The sequence below is a fragment of the Aythya marila genome (genome assembly GCF_965140915.1).
Source record: "Aythya marila genome assembly, chromosome: Z".
Classification (NCBI taxonomy): Eukaryota; Metazoa; Chordata; class Aves; order Anseriformes; family Anatidae; genus Aythya; species Aythya marila.
This window is the reverse complement of record NC_139080.1, coordinates 56,280,503-56,298,854: the sequence shown is the minus strand read 5'-3', so window position 1 is coordinate 56,298,854 and position 18,352 is coordinate 56,280,503. Positions and strand designations below refer to the sequence as shown.

Below are 18,352 nucleotides of genomic sequence, written 5' to 3'. Positions count from 1 at the left end.
CTGCTTGCATGTTTATTAATCCAGAAAGTTACTTGCTCCGCATGTCCCTTGCTCTTTTTTCCTCTTTATGTTAATTAGAAATGCAATTAAAATGTACAGCATATTTATTACACATGGAAACCAGAAGCATGTGAGGAAATAAATGTCTTGTAAATTCCCAAGAAGTTGCTCCTTAACTTCATTATTTAACTAAATTAATATAATTAGCAGTGTGCACACTTAGCACAAATGTAAAATAATATACGCTAGCATGTAGTAATATACATGAATCAAATGCCAGCTCTTCTTTTGGTCTCAGTGGCAGTAAGAATCTTGGTATTACTCATTCTCAAAGTTGGAACAAACTGCAAACCCTCTCCTGGTGTTTCTGCTTCGAGAGACGAAGAGCCAAGCAGAAGCAGAAAGTTGTCTCACTGCTAATCTTCCATTCTCATAGCTGTAAAAATGAATCATAAATAAATAAAGAAATAAATACAGAAGCTAACCAACCAGGACTCATAACCCCATTGAAAGAGCTATGAAAAGATGAAGCCTGGTTCCTCCAGAGAACCATGAGACACACAGCTGAGACCAGGAGTGCTGCAGGTGTACGTGTACACCCTGCATAAGCAGACTGGTGCTGGAAAGCACCCAGGGGGCTGTGGTCCTTGCCAGCTCAGCTTGGTTCAATCTCTGAGACTGGTATGCTCAGCAGGCAACAGAAATATTAATCTCATTTCTCTGCTATGCTGTCTGGCAGATTCTTCTGTTTTCATTCACACAAAGTGTCATCCAGGTTTGGCTTTTCCTGAGGTTGTCCAGTCTCCTTATCTTTCCTATTTGCACATGCTGATGAGATCTGATGGTAGATAGATTAAAAGAATCTCTGGAGCATTAGATAAACTGCCTGGCATTAGCAGCATTTGTCTCACTTCAAGCTGCCTGTACAGGCAGCGTAGAAAATGTAGTTCCTCATTTAGCCATAAGGGACAGCTGTGGGACTGAGTCCAGGGTACTCCTGGGGCCTTCACGTCTTTCCCATGCTTCCACTCTGGAGCCAAATTCTTGGTGGAAAGACTGGCAGAACAGGAATTAGGGAGTATTTAGAGAGCTAGGCTTCTGAGTAATGAGGTCCTTGGAGTTTTAAAGAAATTGAAACCCGTCTTGCTTCAGGACAGAAACTCACACTTGCATAAGGTCCATTCCTAGAAACAGCAACTGCTGGGAGTCTTTCAGCCCTCAGAAAGACCCTGCTAGTAGCCAGGTGAAAAACTGGGCACTTCTCAGGGTGGATCTCAGGATGAAAGGCTGCCCTGAGAAGAGCAGCAGTCAGACAAGGTGCATATGCTGACAGTGCAGAGATGGGCAAACAGCAGTAGGAATGTTAAAAGGGAAATGCTTCCAGTTGCCCAGACTGGTAAGGGAGCAAGCTATGCAGCTTTCCACACAAGCTGCAGGAAGTCCTGCCAGGAAGGAGTTATAATTGAGCCTCTGTGTTCATAATGGGGGAAGCTCTGTTCATGGGAGGACACTGTAACACACAGGCAGGCTTATCTTGAGCAAGCTGCTCAATGTGATGACCAAAAGCAAGGAATTTCTTTGCATTCCAAAGAAAATGATGCTTCCTGTAGTGTGCAAATGTTCCAAGAGCAGGGTTAAAATGGCCCACAAGACTAGGGAAAAACTTAATGTGAAAATCCAATCCATCTTTAATTAACGCGTGCAGACAATTGACTTTGTTCTGCCTTCAGAAATCATGACTGGAGGTGGGCGTGTCAGGTGTATTACAGGCATGGCTCTGATGTTGGACTTTAACAATGCAAAAATGCAAGCAGGGCACTGCACAGTCAACTTGTAATGACGTGTTGATAAGGGCTTCCTCTCCTCTCCCTCATTCAGAATATAAAATACAAGATAAGAAGGCCCAAATGATTACAAGCAATAGTGCCAAACATGACTTGCTCCTTACAACTTTGCTTCCGTCTCTGAACACTGTAAAACATTGCCTTTCCCATCTGTAAAAGAGGCATATGTTTCAACTCCAGTTTCAGGCCACCCCTCTGTGCAGAGAGCAAGTTCGGACCTCTGCCTGAGGTAAGCACTTGTCCATGGCTCCTAATCAAACTGGATGGTTTTCTGCAGAGCTTTGTCCTGTATCAAGAGAACGGAGATCTTGAGCTGCAGATCCCCAGCTTGTTCACCTCTGCATTCACAGACTTGAGAAAGCAACAGGGAGGCACTCCTTTATGTGAAAGCATGGGCCTGAAAAACCCTGTCATCATTTTGAATGGTTTGAACTGAAGGGATGAAACGGGTGATCCCAAAGGGAGGAAAGGATTAACCAGCTTCTTAGTGCTTGTGTCGATGGGTCTCAATTCTGGCTGATGGAAGCCTCCCAGACATGTAATTGGTGAGGACTTTACTCTTTTTGAAGCTGAATCCCACTCATGCAGTGCAGACAGAACAGAAGAACAACAAGAACCTCCTGTCCCGGATTAGTACCCACAACTGAAGAACCACCAGCCAAGTTCTCACCTCGGTAGTTCTTTGGTCTGATTTATTTCTTTCTTGTTGCAGAGGCCATAGATGAGCCTAGAGTGATCAGCCTAAGCATATTCCTATCTCCATTTGCATATCCACTCAGTGCTTCCAGCTTTCTCCAAGGACAGACCAAATCATTACAGAGATGAGTACTAAAGATGAAGGTAATAGCAACACAGCTAGGCAGAAAAAAACCTTGGGAGAAGCTGCTACAGTTTGGGCAAACGCAGCACGTTAGTAACAGCAATATTAACCGGTCAGAACCATGGTGGCCCAGAAGGTGACAAGCCCTCCTGGCAATAAACCTGCTCAGCAGGGTGATTCACACAGGTTTCATCTCCGACTTACTGTAGCCCTTATCTAGCAGCACACTTGGGAAAGGCATCTACTGACAAGACTACATCCTGTTTGCTTAGCAGCACCTGCCCTGGCCACCAGCAGGGCTTGGTGCCCCTTGCTGGGGGCGCGGCCCAGGACCCCATCCTGCTGAAGGGAAGGAGCACACCCGGGCAGTGGGACTGGAGAGGTCAGAGGTGGTGCAGAGATGACGGGAGGCCACCAGGGCCCAACGTACCCTGGGGCACATCAGGCACGGCATTGCTGGCTGGTTGAGGGGAGGGATTGTTCTGCCCTGCCCTGTGCTGGTGTGGCCTCACCACGAGTACTGCGTGTGGTTTTGGGTGCCACAGTATTAGAAGGGCGTAAAGCCATTAGAGAGTGTCCAAAGGTGGGCTGCAAGGATGGTGAAGGGTTTAGTGGGAAGATGTATGAGGAGTGCTTGAGGTGACTGGGTGTGCTCAGCCCCAAGCAGAGCAGGCTGAGGGGAGGCCTCATGGCGGCCTGCAGCTCCCTCACGAGGGGAGCGGAGGGGCAGGCGCTGAGCTCTGCTCTCTGGGGACAGCGACAGGACCCGAGGGGACGGCATGGAGCTGGGACAGGGGAGGGTCAGGCTGGGGGTTAGGGAAAGGGTCTGCACCCAGAGGGTGCTCGAGCACTGGCACGGGCTGCCCAGGGCAGTGGTCAGGGCAGTGAACTTGGGGGATCTCAAGCACCGTCTGTGCAGACACGTGGGCTGATTTTGGGGTGTTTCCGTGCAGAACCACCAGCCCCACTCCACCATCCCCGCCCCCCGGGTGCCGCCGGCCCCGCGCCCCGCCCCGCCCCGCCCGGCCCCGTCCCGGTGGGCGGCCCCGCGCAGCCGCGTCCCCGCCCGGCGGCGCGCTGAGGTCAGCCCGGGCCGCGGTGCAGGCGCGGCGGCGGCGGCGCTCGCGATAGCCGGGCTGCGGCCGCGGGGAGCCGGGGGCCCGCAGCCCGTCGGGGGGGGACCCGCGTGCGCGGAGCGGAGCCGGAGCCGGAGCCGGAGCAGGGCGGAGCGGAGCGGAGGGCAGGGCAGGGCAGGGCAGGGCAGGGCAGGGCAGGGCAGGGGGCGGCCGGTGCCTCGGCGCCCCGCCAGCCGGCTGCTCCATGCGTGCGGCGAGCGGAGCGGTGGCGCAGGGCGGCGGGGGCGGCAGCGGCCGGCGCTGAGGGCCCTGGCGGCGCGGCGGGGACGATGGCCAAATGGCTGAACAAGTACTTCAGCCTGGGCAACAACAAGACCAAGAGCCCCCCGCAGCCCCCGCGGCCCGACTACCGGGAGAAGCGCAACGGGGCGGGCGGCGCGCCCCGCCCCGACGGGGCACCGCACCTCCACCACCACCGCCAGCACCAGCACCACCAGCACCACCACCAGCACCACCCGCAGCAGCAGCAGCAGCAGCAGCAGCAGCAGCAGCACCCCCCGCACGCCTCGCCCGGCTTCCCGCAGCGCCACCTGCGCGACGACACCAGCGACCTGCTCCGCGCCTACCGCGCGCAGAAGGAGCGCGACTTCGAGGACCCCTACAGCGGGCCCGGCTCGTCCCTGCGCAAGCTGCGCGCCCTGTGCCGGCCCGAGGAGCCCGGCGAGCCGGCCCCGCGCCTCTTCTCCTCCTCCTCCTGCGGCGCCGCCAGCCCCGCCGCGCCCGGCTCCCCGCACCTCTTCCGCAGCCAGAGCGAGCGGCGGCCCGGCACGCCGCCCGACGGCAGGTACATCTCCCCCCGGCACCGCCTCATCAGGGTGGACATCGGCGAGGGAAAGAGGACGGGCCCCGAGCCCCCCGCCGGCAAGGAGAAGGTGGGTGCCGAGCGCCGGGGGATGGGGAGCGCCGCGGGCGGGTGCCCCGAGACAGCTGCACGGCCGCTGGGACCTGTGCACAGCACAACTTCACTTCATATATATATATACACACACATATATATACTTCATTTCATATTTATATATATACACATATATGTACTTCATTTCACATATATATATACACATATATATACTTCATTTCATATATATATATACACACATATATACTTCATTTGTTATATATATATACTTCATTTCATACATATGTATGTACACACGTATACACTTCATTTCATATATAGATACACACGTATACACTTCATTTCATATATATATGTATGTACACACGTATACGATATATTTCATATATCTATCTATCTAGATAGATAGATATATGAAATGAAATTTTATCCCCGCTGTAAACTAGCTTGTGAAACTGCAGAGTAATAACCCCCCCCATCACAGGAATCCCAAGCATGTGCTGAATGTTATCGGTTCGGGCGATCTGCGTGTACACGTTGGTTGGGAGTTCATAACTAAGGCGGCTGGGCTGAGTGGTAGCGCATCCCCATGACAACCCGATAACTCGTATCCTGCCCAGGTGGAATTCTGAGTAAATCAGCTTGTCGTGGTGATGATACGAGATTAAAACAGCTATTACGTAGCCTGTCTTTTTACACCTACCTCCTGACTGGAAGCGACTTGTTTCTGGGAAATGAATCAGCGTTAAGGGTACGGTTTCAGTACATTCAGTCTTCTCGCAGTTACCTGTGCTGGGGCTACGCATCCAGTCTGAGGCAAATACTTTCAACAACTTCATACTTCAGGGAAAATAACTGCTTGGGGCAAAATGCTTCCAAGTGCAGCTGCTGTTCTTTTTATACAAAGGTCTTTTTATGTAAAAAAAAAAAGGGCGGTTATTTTTATCTTTCTATTTCAGAACCTAGTGAAGCAATTTTCAAATCAGAAATGACATCCTCACCCAACGTGCTACCTTGTGTGGTTGTGAGCGTGTGCTGCTCCAAGCCTTTCTGCGTGTTCTGAAACTGGTTTTGAGCGAGCAGCCCGCACCTTTTTAAGACAAGGTGATTCCCCAAAAGATACAGAGTGCTCATGCCATAGCCACGTTCTTCCTGGCTTTGAGAGAGATGTGCAGGAGATCTTTACTCGTCTGAAAAAGGCAGGTGTGCCTGTCCCTGCCCTCTCCCCTCAAAGCCGGGTTGCGAGGAGCTGCGCACCGTGCCTCCTGTACTGTTTGTTTCCTCCCAGCAATGGAAATGAGATTGCTATCATTTCACAGCCCTGATATGCAAGGACTGACAGGTGAACCTGGAAAGCAGTGCCCTGACGGGCAGGCAGACAAATGCTTTCGTTTCGGCAAAGCGAACCCTGACAGAACAACTCTGTCACTTGCTGAGGGGAGGAAAAATGAGGAATTCAGTGAAGAGTGTGGTGCGTTCAATGGCAAATAAAGCAGGTGGAAATAGCCTTCCTACAGAAGGGGGACAGTAAAGAAGGTGACAAATGGGGGGGAGGAAAAAAAGACAAAAAACATTTAGAGGTCAGACATTCAGACAACTTGATAAAAATGTTGAAAGCACTGAGAGGGAAAAAGCCCATGACTAGCATAGCTTAAGCTGGAAAGTATATTACAAGTGAAAGAAAATATAGTTGCAGAATAGGTCTGTCATCTCAGAAAAGTGTTAATGTTTAACAATCCAGGAGTGTTTGGTAAAGTCTTGCGGTCTGTTCCAACTTCTCTGGTCTTTTTTTCTTTTTTGAACATGCAAGGATAAAGTGCTGTTTTCCTTTACAGGGAAGTATCTTTTTCAACAGATTCAGTGAGATTTTTTTTTTAAGCTTTGTACCTGGTCATTGTGTGTTAAACTTGCAAGAGGTACTGGGATGGATAGGAGACTTTTTAAGGTGCTTGTTTGGTGTGGTTACACATAAAGGACAAATGGCAAAGTATAAATAACTGCAGACCGGTTAGTCTAAATTCCCAGGGAGAATTTAGAGTGTCCCAGTGTGTCAGTAGCAGGCAGGCAGGAAACTTTAAGGCAGTTTAATTTCCAAAAGTCTGAAAGCAAGGGCTTTATGTGAGTTCTGTACTTGCATAGGAACAAAAAACTTAGTTTCCATGGGATCTACCTCCAAAGTTTGTGGTACTGAGATCTGGATGCTAGCTAAGTGTGAGGGCTAAGGCCATTTGCCTTGGAAGCTGTCCCTCTATTATGCATGAAACAACGGCCTTTGTTGTGTTGCAGTTGGCTGTGAACATGCAGTTTGAGCCTTTCAGCTCCAGCACAAAAGTGCTTATGCTCCATAGAGCAATATTAATATCTGTATGTTATTAAAACATTTTAGTAAGCATTGAGAAGATGTTTGTCTTACTTTCTTATCAGGAAGGTCTGCATTTGATCTTGCAGGTGGGAACAAGTCATATGTATTTAGCAGAGTCTTGTAGCTGGTATTTTGGGACGCACTGAGAAACACTTGCAAGGTGTCTTAGCACTGTTAGAATTATCTATACCCAAGTGTATATTTTCTGGAGATCCTAAATTACAGATGGACATCTGTGTCATATTCCCACGTATAATCCCTTGCAGCAGGGTGTCAGGCTGCTGCTCTTTACAACAGGCTGCACTCTGAAACAATCTTTCTTTCTGCATGTGGCTCCTATTGACATATGGTTCTGTCTTTGAGCCAGAGGTCTGGAAAATAATACTGGTGGCCTCTGGCTTTGTGGTCCTGCGTGAAAGGTGTGGATATGACCATGCATAAAGGCAGCAAGCTGTGTTTTTTTTTCATGCATCTCGGACAGATAGAAATGTATTCTTCCACATACATCAGTCTGACGATCCAGGAACTATCTGTCTTAAGAAAGGTAAGGTACTCAGTTGTTACCCAAACCTGTGGAGTCCTTGGGATTTTAGGGCTGTTCCAGGTGATGTGGTGGGTTGTTTGGTTACAAGCATGCCTGGCTTCTGCAGCGTGCTGCAACAGCTGCAAACCATCTCAGCCCTGGAAACTATCCAGACTTTCAGACTTTTGGACAAAGAAAATTGGAGCAGAAAAAGGCTACCAGAAGGGATTTCGAAGCAGTTGGACACATGCAGATGGAAGGAGTGAGTGGTTGTCTTCTGAGAGAGCGTGTTGTGTATACCTTTGCAGTAAATGGGTCCAGAACACGCACAGTGCCTCAGTTACTGGCTTCAAGTAAAAGCCTGGCTTGCCCCTTCTGAACGCAGATGTAGGTATTGAATCATTTACTGGGAGACTGCAGCTGAACACGTTCCACATGGCCTCGTGCTGGAAAAGGCTGTTGCTGTGGTACGAATGCCTCTAAGGGAGCTGGGCAGGAGTGTGGACCTTTGTTCAGTTTCCATCCCCTTCTCTACAACCTCTGTGTAATGTGTACAAACCATGGCCCCTCCTGACCCTCAGCAAGCAGGAATACGTGCCTGCAGCAATCTTTTATGTGTGCCCTGTCTTCCTTCCACAGGAGAACATGGAAGACTGGTATCTGTCTGTGCTGGGATGTCACCCCTCACCCAGCACATCGGCACTGCTGCTAGCGACAGAGACTCTGAGCTGTTCTATGCTCAATTTCTGTGCTCGTTGTGTGGTACAAAGTTCTCATTCACTTTGGACTGAGAGTGGGATGCAGAATATTAAGTGTGAGGTTGAAAGTTCTAGGCAAAAGCTCAGAACAGACACAGTTGTTTTCTAAAAATGCTTGTGTTTGTCTTTCCTTGTATTGTCCATCTCTAAGCTCTCTAATTACATCCCTGGTCATTGACACTTTGACCTTGATGTTGTGTCCCTGTCCTACTCCTGGACATCAGGAATTAGCATGTGTGCCCATCATCTTGGTGGCTCTTCAGTGTGCTCTCTCCAGTGTGTCCATGTCCCTCTCGGTCTGGGGAGCTGGACACAGAACTGGACACAGAGCTCCAGCTGTGTGCTGAGTGGAGGGCAAGGACCACCTCCCTTGACCTGCTGGCAGCACTTCGACTCCTGCACCCCAGGATACCATCAGCTTTCTTTGTGGCAAGGGCACCTTGCTGGTTAGTGTTCAGCCAGCTGCTTCCCCCAGTTTTGTTCTGTCTGCAGACTTGCAGAGGGTACTCTGCCCCATCATCCACATCATTAATGAAGACATGAAACAGGACTGGACCCCGGACTGACTCCTGAGGAACTTCGCTAGTTAGTGAACTCCAACCAGCCCTTGTGCTGCTGATCACCATCCTCTGGGCCTGACATTTATCTCGTTTTCAGTCCACCTCACTGCCCACCAAGTCCATACTTCATCAGCTTCTTCTGGAGAATCTTATGGGAGACAGTGCCAAAGGCCTTACTGAAGTCCAGGCAGGCAATATCCACTGTTCTTTCCTCACCTACCAGGCCAGTCATTTTGACTTCTTAACCACGGTTTTCAGTTCTAGCTGGAGAGAGGAGGGTAAAAGAAAGAAAAAAAAACACAAACAACAGACAAACAAAAAAACCTCACTACTCATAGCTGTTGTGGCCTGCAAGTAGTTGGGATGTTTTCCGTTGGAGGGATGGAGGTCAGCTTAAAGCGAGGAGCTTGTTAATCTTTAACTCTTTAAAAAATAGCTGTGGCCTGTTTGGCATGGATGAAAAATACCTGCAGAACTGCTTTGTTCTCTGTAGCTGAATTCTGTGCTTTGATGTCAAATGGTAATGCTTGCGTTCTCATATTTTCTCCATGTGACTTTGCAAAAATACTAGATGTCGGATTACCAGTGACTGCAATCCCCAAAGTACCAAAGTGTTTCGTAGGCTTCACATGTGGGAGTGACAGTGACCACTGATGGACTTCAGCCACCTACAGCAGTTGTTTAGGACTGCGGACCGAAGGCTGCTGAGGAACTGCAGGAGGAGCACGTGTGAAAGATCACCGCCCCCCTGGAATGCAGATCTCTGCTCTTCTGAAGCGTTTCAAGATCTATTTTAATCTTGCATGTTTTAAACAACAGCGTTGTCTAATCTTCAGAGAAGAGTCACAGCAGTGTGCCAAATGTAGTTTCAAAGATCGGCATGCACCGAGTGCGATAGGAACGGCCCGGAGCTGTGCTGCACACCGTGTGGGTAGTTCCCTATCTGAACCTTGCAGAGATAGTGAGGTTGTAGCTCAGTAACTGGGACTCGTGGGAACTTTGTCAGGGAGAGGTTGCATTGCAATGGGTTCTCTTCAGGTGGTCTGAGAGTGGTGTCTCTCTATTTTCTTTCTGAGGGATCTTTGTATGTCTGTCTTTAAATAAAGTTTTATCCTCTCAGATACAACCTTTCTTCTTTAGTTTCAACCAGTATTGTTCCAGCAAACAGATTTTTGTCCATTCTTCTGTGTAATCCCCCATATTAATTGTTCAGCATGACACCCCATGGCATGGGACATCCCTCTGGCCAGCCAGGGCCAGCTGTCCCAGCCGTGTCCCCTCCCAGCTCCTGCTGCATCTGCAGCCTCCTCCTGGCAGGGCAGCACCAGGAGCTGACAGGTCCTTGGGTTAGTGTAAGCACTGCTCTGCAACAACTAAAACATCAGCATGTCGTCAGCATTATTCTCCTCCTAAATCCCAAACGCAGCACCATACCACTTACTAGGAGGAAAGTTATCTCTATCCTAGCTGAAATGAGGACAGTGTAGAAAGGAGTAAATGCTTGATTAGTGTTAAGCTGACTGGGATGATGTCCTGCCATTCAAGGAGCAAGCGCTGCTCCAACTGGCTGTGGCCAGTGTGATCTGTGGCTAACTATTTCAGGTTAGAGAGACATTCCTCTGCCTCAGTCTCCAGAGTTCCTCTCTTGTCTCCCATCCCCTGACATGTCTGCATTAAAGGAATAAGCTGGTCAGCCACAGTGCTTGGCATGATCGCCTAGCCAGAGATCTGTAGGACATCCTGAAGATTGAAGACCCTCTGCAGCTGATATAAAGCTTGAAGTTTACTAGAGAGCTCTGACAGACGTGCATCTCTGGCAAAAGCAACGCAAGGTTACTGAGACCGCAGCAGCAGTGAAGAAGATGAGCTGAGTGATTCACTAAATCCTGGAAGAAATTTTCCTAATGGGAGGAAGAGATAAATTACTTGAAGATTACTTCAAGATGGTTGAGAATCAGAAGCTACAACGTAAGAGCAACTGTGAACTGTCAAATGCTCCTAGGCTGTGGGAGAAAGGTGGAAAGTGACCCAGGGCGCTCATTGCATTTGGTGCTGGGATGAACGAGTTGTCTCCGAGGCATTAGACAAATGCTTTCCATTTTTCCCTCCCACACTCTTGTCATGAAGCGCAGACAGGGGAGGCTGGGGAGAGCTCTCTGGCTGTGTGCTGCAGCTCCCGGGTGCTGTGTTTAACACCGTGCTCTGCAGACCCGTGGGTGACTGAATTGGCCTCTTGGTCACCATGGTGCTGATGTACTGAAAGGTGGACAGATAAGTCTTATATTTTGAGTTCACTGAAGTGCAAGGGTGTAGCTGAAAGGTTTCTGGCCTTTAAGGGTGATGGAGAGTATTGGAGTGTATATGGGTGCTGTTGAGTTGGATTTGTTCTCACATTTCTGTGTCACGACATCAGGATTTCTCCTGCGCTGGGCAGCCCCTCTGGTCCAGCTCCCAAAGAGCTACAGTTAGTGGTTTCTCAACCCAAATATTTATCACATAGTGAGGCTGTGAGACCTCTTTGCTCATGAGTAAATTCTGCCACCTAATTATTCTGACCCAGAGAACTTGCCATGTTGCTTTTTGGAGCAGGTCTTGTTTCGGGTCGATGCACCCTGTTTGAATGACACAGGGTGATCCCGTTCCATAAAGAGCATCTGGACGGCACACATTACGCTGTGAGTGGGCACAGCTGGAAACCTGTACTTACTGCTTCTGTCTGGAGTTGGGTAAGTCACTTATCCTTGCCAGGGTGGGTCAGCAGAGGGTCTCACCACATGTACCTCTGAGCATGCTTGGTGGTGTACGCAGCTGCTCGATGCTGAAGTCATTCTGACTGCTGCTGAGGCGTGGGGAACAAGACTGTGATCTGCAGCATAGAGGAGGGAGACGTCAAATCCAGGTGGGATTTGAGTTTGAGTCCTTCAGCTGTCATGTAGGGACGCTGGCTCAGCAGGGTGTGAGGTTCGTGTTAAGGTTATTTTTCCCTGGTTTTCTGTGGACTGAGCTCTGAGGTATGTCTGCTCCATGAAACAGGCTTACAGACTGAAGAGTGATTTTCCATCCAGTGTAATGCAATTCATTGAGCCCTGAGCTGTGCAGGAGCAAGGTGATGATACAGAGTTTGCCACCATCATTGCAATGTTGGGAAAATTGTGGACAGAATGATTGTTTGCTCTTTGGCACAAAGTATGGAGAAGCTTTGTGGTAAAAGGCAGCTGCAGCTGGCTTGATGTACCCAGGCTGTGCTGATCATCTAGATGTATGATCATCTAGATGTGGAATAGCACTGTAGGGTGGCTCTTTTGCAGCTGGGAAATCGTGTTCAGGGTCTCCTGCCACTCTGAAGCTAGAGCACCTACTGTGTTGGAGGAGTCCACGTGCTCCTGATGCTGGAGGCAGGGTAGAAAGGGACAGGAGCTGTTTGTGGTGGCAGCTGGAGGCAAGGCTGGAACAGGCTGCGTTCAGAAGGGGCTAGCTGAGTGCAGACCAGCGGGCAGCAGGATGCTGGCTGTGATGCTCTTGGCAGGGTGATAGCCTGGAGCTACGCACCTGGGCTTCTGTGAGCAAGCAGGAGGGCACACCTCTTCCTCCCTGGTGCTGAAAGAGGAGCTGGATGGTGCTGCTGTGACTCAGCAGGTCAGAGCCCTGTCCCTGAGAGGTGAGGTGGGCTGCAGGGCTGTCCCTGGAAGGGTATCACCTTGCAGCAGCCTTCCAGGTCCTAGCACAGGCCTGCCCTTTAGCAGCTTGCCTCTGTGTGTTTCACAGTTGGTTTGCCTCTTACTGATTCTGTGTAAATTCACCACTTAATCTTCCTATCTGGGGATTGCTGTGAGGATGTACGCTGGAAAGCCAGCTGGGGGAGAGAGGGAAGAAACTCATTGCTTTTATATGGCTCTGCTGATGTGATGATTTTGACCTGGTTCCAGCAGCTGACAGAGCATGGGGACAGAAGGAAAAAGCTGCGTGCTGCAGATGCAGTTGGTGCTCTCCCAGTCTCTGTACGTCTTTGTGTCAGACAGGGGAGGCCCTGAAGCATTCCCTGCAAAAGTTTAGCTTGCCTCTGCGACCAAGCACTAGCTTAGCGTGGGTATTGGAGGAATGGATAATATTAACAGTAGTTGTGAGGCCTGTCCCTGTGGTTACACTTTTGACATTGCGTTTTTATGTCGAGCCAGCAACTCTAATTAGTCTTCAGACTGATAAAGCTAATAAATGTGGGAGACAAAGAAGAGGTATGCAGGTTAACCTCAAACGGTAGTAACACAGTCTGCATAAAGCTAAATGTAGCTATCAGATGGTGAAAGAAAAAAAAATTGCCTAAAAATAGTGCAGTATTGGAGTTTGCATGGAGAACAAAAGGCGGCAGGTGAGCAGTCAGAGTGCCAGCAGCGGGTTCATTGCCTTACAAGTTCCAGCTTCACACATAACCAAAAGATACGTGGTGGATACTACGTATTGCTTAGTGAGGCTTTCTTCTAAATTGAATGAGTGCAAAGCGGGGATTGGGGCAAATGTCCAGAGCAGTCCATCAATATAGCACTTTTATGTCTTCCGTCTTAATGGGGACTGTAATAACTGAGTGGAATCCAAATGCATGCTCAGTGACATCCTCTGGTGTACCCAGCTCCTGTCTGATCTCAGGCTGCTGCTGGAGTCTACCAATTACACTCATCTTCTTCCTTTGTTTTGCCTCAAATGTAGGTTTTCCTGCTACATATATTGAACGCAATGTTATGATATTTGCATAATATGTATGTACATAGGTGTACATAAGTATATGGTGTTTGTATTATATAGCCATAATTATTGCTTGTTGTTTTATATGCATACATATTGCTGAGAAGGAGGCTGCAGGACTTCCAGCTCTGGAGCACTTCAGAAGCTGTGTGGGCAAGACCACGAATAGCGTGGTCTGGCTTTCACATGACCCCTGCTTTGAGCAGAGCAGGACAGTGAGCTTTGGCTCTGATTTTAATTGTCTTCAGAGATCTCACAGAACGTAAGCCTTTGTTTTTGTTTTAAGTCTGGTGTTCAAAAACTGCCCTGGAGCCTGAGCGCTGCCAACAGACTTTTGTAATGTTAATACAGTGCATTTCTGTAAGGACAGCAGTGCAGGATCTAAGGTGCAGCTCTGTCAAGCTGGAGTGTCTTTTCCACTCTGCAGCTGAATCTTTGCGGTAGGTGATTGCGGAGTTAGTCTGACGTGGTCTCTGAAGTGTACAAGCATACCTTCTTCTGCAAAAGCAAGAAGGAGTGAATAGGGCTTTGTTCAGATCAAGTGCATGTGTATACAGTTGGGCATGGCTGGGTGAGTCAGTGGGAGAGAATGATATTGTGAGGACACTAAAGCAGGGTTGAACACTTGCTGATCAGCAAGAAGGAAAAAATTGTGCTTTCTTCTGTAGATTGCCCCCTGAGTTTTCACGTGGGTGTGTACAGGAGCTGAGCTGGGTAAGTCTGCCTGTTAACACCGAAGTACTGAGACAGCAGCATTGCACAACTGTTTCTACATTTGGGCCACTATAAATGCAGCTTCCTTACTGTTGTGTGACAGCACAGATATCATCTGCATTCTTCCCTTAAACTGCTCAGATAAGGAAAGAGGTCTGCATTACAGTTACTTAGGCATCTAGCTTAAGGCAGACTTGTGAGCAGTGTCAGCATTGGGACTGCTCTAATGTAATGCATATGTGGAAGGAGAAACCTATAGGCAAAATGAGGTTAGGCAATTTCTTGTGATTTAAGGGACCTTTGAATGAGAAGGCAGACACAGCAAGAACATGTGTGGGAACTTAGGTAAATGTCTTTTAGCCTGATTAATGAGAAGGAAGGTCTAGAAAGGAGAAAGGCGAATCTGTTTATTTTTAATTGTTGAGTTCTCTAGCAAACTTCTGCTTTACAAGCTGATCTTCTTGTGGTGGCCAGCTTGCTGTTGTAGAATAGGCATTTCTTCAGTGGTACAAGTAAATACGTCTTTACAAGCTCCTTTTTTCCCCATGTTCCCTGACACTGATCAGTACTGGGAGGGGAGACTTTGTGTCTCTAAACATCTTTGTACGTGCCCTTATCTAGCAATGTCTTGGTGCCTGGTTCCCAGACATTCACACAGAGCTGTGGTCAGCACTACCCCCTGACAAGGAATATGGTTTCTTTTCTTCTCTTTGCTTCCCTGTGTCACTGTGACTGTATCCCATCACTGAGCATATGCCAGTCATTGCTGTCCAAGTAGCGTAAGTAATAGGAAACCTGGCAACTGAAACAGTGTATGATGGATTTTGGTGATAGATAGCAAAGGGGCTGCCATCCAGGCCTTCCTGGCTGTGTCACTGTTTCCATATTAATGGATTGCTTTACTGTGACACTTACGGAAACAGATACAAGATGTGATTTTTGGAGCAGTTGTGCATCATGCAGGAAGTGTAGAAAACTTTGGGACAAAGCTTTCTGCTAACAGCAGTGCATGAGGTAAATCTTACAATCTTTTTTTAACCTGATATTGCAGAAGGAACAATACTGATTAACTGCTGTATCTATCCATCCTTCTGTAACTTTTGGATCTGTTGGCAGGTGCTGGAAGGTACATTTTCAAATCTAAAGTAGCTGAGTGGATGGCTGAAGGAGGGATTCTTTCCCTGCTGAAGGGAAAGCAGGTATAACTCCTTTTAACCTTTCAGCAGCAGTTTTTGGGACTGTGTTGCCCTGTATGAAGTAGGGATACACAGGAACTACAGACACATGGGATATGGGCAGCCTGGTCCAGCGGGTGGCATCTACACCCATGGCAGAGGGGTTGGAACAAGGTGGTCTCTAAGGTCCCTTCCAACCCAAGTCATTCCTTGATTCTGTGTCAGGGAACTGCGGTCACTGCCTGGGCAGCCAAGGGCACACAGGGAGGGAGACAGGGAGGCAAAAAGAGCTCTCAGGTTTGTCTCAGGTTGTCAGCAGTCGGGTTCTGTCAGTGTGAGGTGTAGGTTAATGCATTTACCTGAGCTTTGTAAACTGCAAACAGCAGTCTTTTGTGAGAACGAAGCCTTATGCATGAGTGAGTAGCCCTTGAAATGTTGTTATTAAATGCTGGTTTTTGTACTTTTTTTGTACTTTTTTTCCACCAGCAGTCCACCCTGTCTCAGAAAATTCAGAGCTACTTTTCCAAATTCGAGCTTTAGTTACGTTTTAGAGAAGAATACATTCCCCTCTGGAAATCAAAGCTATGAATGACACCTGAGACATCTTTCCAACATGCAAGTTGAGGAGTAGAAGGGAAGGCTCTGTACACAGCACAATCTGTGGAGCAGTCCTCTAGTATCATGACCTAAATTTCTGATTCCTTAGTGAGATATGCAAAATCCTGTTTTTACTATTCCTGGTCTAATGCCACCAGGATGGTGGAGATCCCTCTGCTGGCTCTTGTGGGAATTCAGCCATGCAAAGGTCACAGACTTGGGAAACATGCACATCCATTGAACTTTATTTTGAAAGAAGGCAGTACTGAAACTACAGGGAGAATTACCTGAACATGTTTGGGAATTTGGGGTTTCGTGGAAGAAAGCAGGAGTGCAAGTTTTCATTGGTTTGGAAAACAAATCTGGATGAAACTTGGCAGTTCCTCTGTATGCAGGCTGAACTTCATCTGGGTTTCGTCATCAGAGACCTTTCTGATGTGTAGCGCCTAAGCATTACATGAAAGTACTATGTTTACAGAAATATCTGCCTCGGGCGTGTTTGTGATGTGAGAGACCTGGAGATCCCTTGGGGACAGGGAGAGAAATTTGGCTTTGTCAGAAATTTCTCAGGGTTGTAAGAAGAAACAAACAAAAAAAACCAAAACGGCATGTAATGCAAAGTGACTGGTCTTTTGTGACCAGGTTTCCAGAGAGGATGAAGAATTTTCATTGCGCTGTGTTAAGTTGTGTTAAACCGTGGTGTTCCCTGACACAACTTCAGAGGGCTCGTCTTGAAGTGAGAGCTCCTGCCCTATCTTTGCTGGCAGCTGCACATTCTTGTCTGTGATATTGGTAGATTTAATTGCCACTCACAAAAGCTGGGAAAGGAAGGCTACGCAACCTGTCTTTTTTCTGTGGGGAGATTTACTTACAAAGTAATAATGAATCTCTACCCAAAAGGGTCTTTCATAATAATTCTCCCAACGGTTCAGCTAGCAGGAGAGGTCTTTTGTTTTCTGAGCATTGCTATTTGTCATAGTTTCTTTTGGATTTGTCCAGAATACTGTGTGCATAACTGGGATAGCCACTGTTAGTGGCAAGTCAATTAACAGACAGCTCTGTGCTGACGTTTGCCATTTCCAGGATAGCTTTTTGTATCTTCTTTCAGTTCAAAGAAGGGTTGTGCTTCAGTATGCCAAGTTCTCGTTTTTGTTGTTGTTTTTTTCTTGTTCCTTTTAGAAATGTGATTTTATTTAGATAGATACCTGTAAAATTATGCATTTGTGCTTGTTCTTTGTTTTCTTCCTGTGGCTTTATATGCAATTCATGTTTTTGCATATGCAAAAACTCCTTTGTGTGTAGCATAACAATATGCATGTATGTAGGTCTTACATGGTGTTTTTAAGACTCTAGAGGAACAAAGATAGCGATGCTTGCATCTTAGTTAATACCCTAGTAGAGGGATAAAACTGGATTTCATCTTGTATTTAACTTTTGAGTTTTTCCTCTTAAACAATTCTGTATTTGCTAATTGGCATCTTAGCTGGTGCTATTGTTACGAATTTGTCAGCTTTCCTGGTAATTGAGCCATGCTCATTTTCTTTCGCCTTTGAGTTTTACCAGAGTGCCTGTGTGGGAGAACTCCTCAGAGTGTTCCCTGTTGATGTCTCTGATCTAGGAAGGCCAAATACAAGTTTCATTTAATTTTATATCAGTGCACTTCTATTCATGTTTTAGAGTTTCTTTTGCTTGAAATTAATCATACAATAGGTATTACTAGGTCTACATGATTGAAAACATGTTTATGTTTTTCATCTCTTTCTGTTAGGCTCTGGAAGGTGATTCATATGATTGATATTTGCCTATTCAAATTTATAATTTCTTTCTAAGATGTCATTGGCTATGTTTCTGCATTTTGTCTTTAAATTGTCTGTGGTTTTCTTTCCCTATATGCCATTCTTCCAAAGGCAAGACTGATTCATTTTCCTTGGAAAGAAAGCTGAATGACATCAGATTAACTGCATGTAGATGGATTACTATGCAAGAGCATTTTGTGGAATAGTGGAAACGTAGCTTGCTCCATTTGAATGATTGAAAGCAAAACTTTTTTTTTTGTATGTTGTTGTTGTTTGTGTGCATATGTTTGGAAAAAGCCTGTAGGAGAGTGAAGTATGTGTCAGTTACATACCTTGCAGTCTGCCCATTGCTCAGTAACTGATAGGGTTGTGCCAAGCCAAATCCTGGTGCGGTTTCTGAAACAGCAGTCCAGGTGGCTTTAATGTTGAAGCCTGTCTTCTGCTTGGTATCTGGAACACAGGCTTCACAGACCT

At 47.5% G+C, this 18,352-nt stretch overlaps 1 protein-coding gene across 3 annotated transcripts in view; it reads left to right on the top strand.

The window, feature by feature from the left end:
- Positions 1-3,925: 3,925 nt before the first annotated feature.
- SHB (SH2 domain containing adaptor protein B) overlaps positions 3,926-18,352 on the top strand; it is a 79,114-nt gene continuing 64,687 nt past the window's right edge. For 2 of the 3 annotated variants that reach the window (XR_014319400.1, XM_082784021.1), the window contains exon 1: positions 3,926-4,672. Coding sequence is in view for 2 of the 3 variants with exons in the window: in XM_082784021.1 (XP_082640147.1) it covers positions 4,070-4,672 (603 nt within the window). In the remaining variant the exon portion in view is untranslated. The remainder of the gene's footprint in view (positions 4,673-18,352) is intronic. The other variant, XM_082784022.1, reaches the window with a different exon arrangement.